Here is a 7,591-nt window from a genome sequence, read left to right on the forward strand (position 1 = left end):
AATTATATATATTCTACATTGCGCCTGATTTTTATAACTTGTTTGTAATAATTTCTGGAGTACGGTTTCATAATTAATATTTACATTCTAAAGGTGAATATTTGCCATTTCTTTCTCTGATATTGTCTTTCCGTACAATGTAACGAACATGAAATTGTCATTTTTTTTTAAAACTTACTTTGATCTTCCATATATCTTGCCAAGAGATCCGCCACTCCTCCATATTCATTTTGCTGCAGCGTATTCAGTCCAGCCTGTAACTGTAAACAAAGAAAACTTTTTAATTGTAGCCACAGGCCTTGTATATTACACAACTTATTGTCATTCTAAACGACAAAGCTGCCACGAGCAAGTTGCTTCCGTTATTAAGAAGAGTAGAAAAGTTTGGACTGTCAAAAATTATATAAAATTTAAACGTCGTTTGTGGAAAATGAATAAACATATATAAATTTTCTTTTTAGCACGTTTTTAATATTGTTTTGACGAATAAAATTATTATTATTATCCTTTATTGCAATACCAATACATACAGTAAATGGTAGACAACCAGCAAGATTACTGTTACAAAGCTGTTAAAATCGGCCGCGAAAGTTCACAAAAATATGAATAATTGAGGGAAATATTGATAATTAAGGGAATCATAAAGTCGTCTGTTTTGCCGATTAAACGCAACCATCTTTGTATAATAATTATTTTTTTCTCTTTTATAGATTCAAAAATCGTTTTTCGGCATTAAAGTATACCTATATGCATTCATGCAAGAAACACCTGGGTGCTCCCGTGAATCATCTTATTCTTGTTTAATATTAAATAACAAGAATAAAATAATACACGGAGGCACTCGGGTGATGTTTCCGAACGCAGCCTAATACATATCTATAAGGTGGAGTTTGGATTTACTCAATTATGTCGTCGATTATGTTTGACGCTTTCTTATTTTAATTTATTTTATAATTAGGGAATTTTATAATAGAAAACAGTAATTAAACAAGAACACAATTGTTATTTTTTGTAAGATTCTAATGCCATATAGGTACATTAACTATACAGTATACAGTATACAATCTGATATCATAATTTATGAAGTTTGTAATTATAGTAATTTATGCTTAACAGAGTAATAGAGTGAATTTTTTATTTTTATCAATATTTATTCTATCTTATGTTTAAAAATTTTATAAATTTTATTTTGCGATTTTCGCAATTGAGATTATAAATTGATTTATTAGATTTCGCTATTTCTGAAAAACAATTATTTCTTTGTTCATTAATCATCAATTTGTTTGAAGGAGTTCGAAACTTTATTAACTTTATCAACTTTATTATTATATACTCGTGACACAACTCGTTAGTTATTATAGTTCGCGTTATTACAATAAATAATAATGCGTCATGAGAAACGATTTTAGTACGGAACGATCGAAGCTATACCGTTGACGTTAGCGGCGTTTGGTTTTAGAGCGAAATTAAATCTGTAAAATTTTCCGTTTTTCAGCGTTTTGCAATGTAAATTTCATTTTCCTTCGCTTTGCTTATCATCCCGGTACATTATGGAAAATTGTAGATGTTCCGGAAGGCCTCAAAGTGAAAAGCTCTTTCATAAAATTCAATTAAATCGTAAAATGTGTCCCTTCATCGAGGAAAAGAGAGAGAGAGAGAGAGAGAGAGAGAGAGAGAGAGAGAGAGTGAGGGAAAAGTAAGAATGAACGGAGAGAGAGAGAGAGAGAGAGAGAGAGAGAAAGCAAAAGAGAGAAAGAGTACATCATTGTTTATGAGGGCTTGGTCTTATTTCAAATAAATTTATTTAAAATATATATTTTAAATAAATTGTATCAGTTATACATTACCGATCAGTAAAAGTGATAGTGAATAATTAAATTATAGTATATTTATGATGAAGTATAGCATGTGTGAGGTACAAGATATATCACATATGATCCGTTTCAATTTTCCACTTGTGGTTTGCAAAGGGTTAATGCTATTAAATATTAATTACAGGCTATAGTTATAAAAAAACTGAAACGTTATACTTATAAATGTATATTCATATATTCAAATAAATAAAATAATTAAAAGTAGAAAAATAGGCTTACGTACATGCATTGCAATATAATCAATAAGTCAAGGCTTAATTAAAAATTATTAAAATATTTTGTATTTACTATTTGAAACGTTTATTTAAAGTATATATTTTTAATCTTATATTTTAAATAAGTTTTCGAAGGCTGTTTCTTATTTTAAATAAACTTATTTACGATAAAAGACAAGTTATTTTTCTATTTTAAATAAAAGTTATTTTATATTTTAAATAATTTCTTGTAACCTATTTCTTATTTTAAATAAGTTCTTGGAACCTATTTTATATTTTTTATTTCAAATAGGTCGTATCAATTACTTTACCGACTCTTACGATTTTATATTTTAAATAAGTTTTTGTAAATAAACTTATTTTTTATTTTTTATTTTATATAAGTCATATCGGTTATTTTACCGAGCCCTGTTGTTTATATTTAACATGTATAGCTTTCGGTTTTGCTAAACGCTCATTTGGCGTTATTGGCTTCATTATATGTATGAGCTTTATATTATTAGTTGCTAATATTAAGAATGCAAAAGAAAAAAGTCTGAACATTGAAGCATAATAGAACTAACGATCGAAATTCACACTTTGGATGTCAACATTTCGAACCATTACTATGCTAATTTACATGATTTTAGATTTAACACTTTGTATCCTCTCAACGAATTGACCGAATTTAAAAAATCAAACGTAGGAATTTAAAGAATTGAAAGACTTTTCTATTAACGTATCATTTAAGCCCCTTTCCCATTTGAAATTTTTAAAGATTGGCACCCCCGCTTAGAGGATTAAAGTTGAGAGTAAGAATTATACGTCGAAAGATATCCCCCTCTAAATAAAAATTTATGTATTTTTGCGTTTTTCCAAAAAATCATTTTTATAAAAGATATTCGGTCTGTTTGGATGGGCCACCCTGTATAAATTCACTTTAAAATATTATTATTACGTATGTACAAAGTTATATGTTAGTTTGAAACGAGTAGTAACAAGTTGAGAATTAATAATTAGTAACGATAACTTATTACTTTTTTTACTTGATAGCGAATAATGATAATTAGTTACTGTTAAAATGTAACTTCCTATTTTCTGCATATCCAAGACAATACAAAATACTAAAAGTTAAAAAAAATGTCTTTAAGTTATCTTTTCAACAAAGCAAAAAAATGTCAAAAAGATAATAGAAAGATAGTTTTTAAGATATTGGTTGTTTGATAAGATAAAAAGATAACTATAAAACGTCTTTTAGTTTTTTCGAAAAGACAACTTAAAAAAAACATGTTTTTATCATCTTCCTATAATTGTCTTTTTGCAAAGCGAAAAGTCGATTAAAGTCTGTATTTGTGATATCTGTATTTGTATCACCATAAAGACAACATGAAAAAGATATTTTTCTGTTATTTTGATACTTTTCATCACCCGTGTCAGTATCTAAGATCACCACCAAATGGATGTGGTGAAGTTTCAGTTTGAAAGACAGAATAGAATAAAAGTGAAGCACTATGAGAAATTTTATCCGTTCTAATAAACATTAATAAAATATTTTTTACAAGAGTCATCATAGTTCCTAAAGAGGACTATGACAAAAGATAATGGCACACAGGACACGATAAGCATTGCAAGATTCATAAATAGGATGTATATTGAGAATCATATAGTTTCGTTTTATGTAAAGTTTAATAGGTCGGGGATCTGATGTTATTAAACGTTACGTATGCGAAAATATAAAAAAAATCTTAAAGACGATTAAAAGATCACTATAAAAGTCATCTTTTAGTTATTATATGGATGAAAGGCTGTAAACATGACAGTGCAACATCTGTCGTTTTTTAGCCATCTTTTTATCGACCATATTCGTTTACTAAAAGATACCTTTAGCTGTTTAATCATTTTTTTTAAAACATTTAGTCATATTTTAGTCATCTTTTAAAAGACTTTGTACCCTCTGGGTATATTATGCAATCTGTTTTCTGTTCCTGCACTAGACTGCACTCTAAAACTCTCTTTCTCGCTTCCGATAAATATCAAACCTATACTTTTCTTTAAGTTTTAAAAGTGTACTTCAACCACAGAAAACGGACCTATAGAATGACTTGTTAACACGCTAACATCCTTATAAGCACATTTTGAATAAGACTATATGCAAAAAAATATGTTAAGATCGTTCTCGGCGTAACGACGACACGTACTTGGTATGCTTATCGCTAACAACTTATCGCGCTCACCTCGAGGTTGCAAGCTACATTATGCTAATTAAAGCTTCGTTCGTCGGTGCGGATCGAATTTATCGCGCAACGTTCTCTCCTTCGCGCGTCAGGTACACATTATAAATTCCCGGCACAACCATTCTGCAACTTCGACTAAATTGAAAATGCAACATAACGATCACGCGCATCACGCGTATTCAATGAATACTAATTTCTTGGCTTCCAAATTATATATTTTTTTGCTATTGTAATAAAAGCAATATACAACCTTTTTTTTCTTATATTCTTATGTTTTTAAAAAAAATCTACTGTACTTTAAATTGTATACAATAGGAAAATATTGAAATTGATATTTTATTAATAGACAAATGTGTCTTCTTTTTAAGGGGATCCTAAAATAAAGAGCCCGAACTTCGACGAGATCGCTATTTTATCGATAAAATGCTATATATTGACATATCTTTATATATACCTCATACTTTATATATGTCCCTACAAAATACCCGCACAACGATCGCATGGTGCGCGTATAAGTGCGAGTACTCGCACGTGCGTGACCCTTTTATAATATAGAGACCGTCTAATAAGACATGAGCCGATTTGACTGACTTTTGTATACAAGATAGTAGTTTTAGTAAAATTTACAACAGAGAGAGAAATATACTTTATCTCTGTCTAATCTTAACGCGTATCTAAATTAATCTTAAATCTAAACTGCAGTGACGGAACACGATTTACTATCATAACAATGTTGTATGTATAGTACGTGTAACAAATATGATGGTAAATCGATGGCGATGCATAATAACTTATAAAATAAATGTTAAAAATAAAAAAAGTTTTATTTCTTTTTCTTCACGTACTAGAAACTAGAGTATCGATTGTATATCTTGAAATATGAAGTTACATAACTGTGTAAATTTATTAGGTATAAATTTATAAAGTATAAATAAAATTATAAATATTATTAAATGAACTTGTTCACTTTTATAATTTTAACTTTGTTTTAAGATACACAATCACATCTTTAAATTTTTAAAATAATTTTGTAAAAAAAAGATTTGAAACTAAACAATTCTCTTCTCGCATGCATTATTTCGTGTAATGTAAAAAAATTTATATTTGTTAATATCTTTTAAATATCTAATTTTAATTATATTCTTGAAATTTAAAAGTACCACGAATATAGATACACAAATATAGGGCGGGAATTCCTCAAACATGGTGGATCAATCAACGCATGATTTTTTTATTTTATGATTCTTATGATAGAGGATTTCTATTATAAAACAGTTGAATCCTTATTTGTGATATGAGAGCCTCAATTCCAGAAAACGTGTTTGCTCACTGATCTGGTTACACGCTATTTTAACAACCTCACTATTGATGAAAAATAAATACTGTCCCATAAAAAAAAATAAACATTTAACTTAATTTTTATAAAGAATTTTTATTGAAACAAATTATGAATCTCCATGCTTTTTCACAGAAACAATGAGTTTATATATATTATATAAGTAACTTAACTGATCCCAAGTTACCACAATAATAAAAGTCTTTTACAAAACTTGATTGTAAATTAACAATTTCTATTAACAATCAAATTTTAAACAATTAAATAAACAAATAGTTAATTTAAATAACTTATTACAGATTAATTTTTATATTGAAATTAATTACACGTAAAATTTATGAAAATTGATTTTAGAATACAAAATTATGTCAACAACATTGTTATTGTTAATAACATCTATTATAAAATAATGATTGAATTAGTTATCTTATTTTTTTTGGATGCTTCCAAAAATAATCCATGCCCCATTAATAATCCAATCAGAAATGATAATGGAATCGACATCGAATCAACGTTGATTCCATGTCGATTTGATATTTTCGACGAATCGACGTCGATTCGATGTCCATTATCATTTCTGACTGGGAACGTTCTAAAATTAGTAAAAATCATTAATTATTTACAATTATACAAGTAGTCTGCGCTTTTATCGCTTAATCATTAGAATTCAAAAGAGGAACTACATTTTTTTTCTCATTCAGCATGTGAGATTAAATGAAAGAAGTATAACGTTTTGATGCCTACGTCCGTTTAATATTAAGCGTATCTCAAGATTGTTGGATGGGAGTCATAAGAAATGCCGAAAATTAGTGATCCTGCAATCGTGTTCTTTACAACGCTGTTATCCTGAATGTGTATGCAGCTACCTCTCAAATATCATCAGTATGCATGGGAAAACTTTTCGTACAGAAATGCACGGCGGTACATATACGGCGGTACATCGTTCGAGCTTTAACCCGTTTGGTTATTGCTGATGAGTTATACACTAAAACATCTCGTCACCTGAAAACCGGCTATCGCTAATGTTCTTGCAAATTACAATCTCGCGTGCCCTACCTGCTTACTTCAAGTTTTTCCATTAAAGTCATCTGATGGAATTGTCAGACCTAAAACATGCAGTAGACAACGTATTCTGAGAAGTACTTGTTACTTTCTCGTTCCAAAAGTTTCCGTCAATTGCATGTTCTCCCTGCTCCGAGATGAATGTAGGTCTAAATAACAAAGATGGCTATATCGTGAAACGTAAGTCGTAGTCGTAGGTCAACAAACAATATTTTGATTGATCTACAACTATGACTTACGTTCCACGTCTTAGTTACAGCCATTTTTGTGCTTAGAACCCTGTCGCGGAAATGAACAAAACGATTTTTATAAGGTTTCAATTAAAATAATACATAAAGTTAAATAAGAGGAGCATTAAAGTTGAGAACTATTTTTGCCCACTGAAAGAAGATGAGTAAAAGTAATGAACTGCATTAAAGTTATATTTTACTGATATTTCACTAAAAATTGTAGGATAATTATATATATTAGGATAAGAAAAAGTCATCGCGTTTTTTTAAAAGACATCTATCAGTAAAAACCGCAATTACTTTCTTACCAACAATATAAACATATCTTAATAGAGTAAAGTTTCAGCTTTAAAAATCTCTTTTTTAAATTATACGATACGACAATTTTTAATAGAGTTATGAGCAATTAAAGTCAAAATAATTCTTTTATTTAATCCGCGATAACTCAGTAATCAAAAGTCGTAGGAATATTTAAAAAAAACGATTTTGTAGGGAAAGTATCAAGCTTTCACGATATGTAATCGAAAATTTTCTCAAATTCGTTTTGGACACGTTACAAATCCACAAAGTGAGAAGAAAATTTTTCGTCTTTTTCAGCTCGTAGTTTTTGGTATGTAAAAATTATCAAACTCATATAAACTTAAAAAATGTGATAAGCTTT

At 28.8% G+C, this 7,591-nt stretch overlaps 1 protein-coding gene across 2 annotated transcripts in view; it reads right to left on the reverse strand.

Moving 5' to 3' along the window:
• The window catches only part of LOC108754989 (orcokinin peptides type A-like), a 19,958-nt gene that overhangs the window by 9,160 nt on the left and 3,207 nt on the right, over positions 1 to 7,591 (reverse strand). For both annotated transcript variants that reach the window (XM_018497687.1, XM_018497686.1), the window contains exon 2: positions 179 to 260. In XM_018497687.1, coding sequence (XP_018353189.1) covers positions 179 to 260 — 82 coding nt within the window. The remainder of the gene's footprint in view (positions 1 to 178; positions 261 to 7,591) is intronic.

The sequence above is a fragment of the Trachymyrmex septentrionalis genome, unplaced genomic scaffold (assembly GCF_001594115.1).
Source record: "Trachymyrmex septentrionalis isolate Tsep2-gDNA-1 unplaced genomic scaffold, Tsep1.0 scaffold83, whole genome shotgun sequence".
NCBI lineage: Eukaryota > Metazoa > Arthropoda > Insecta > Hymenoptera > Formicidae > Trachymyrmex > Trachymyrmex septentrionalis.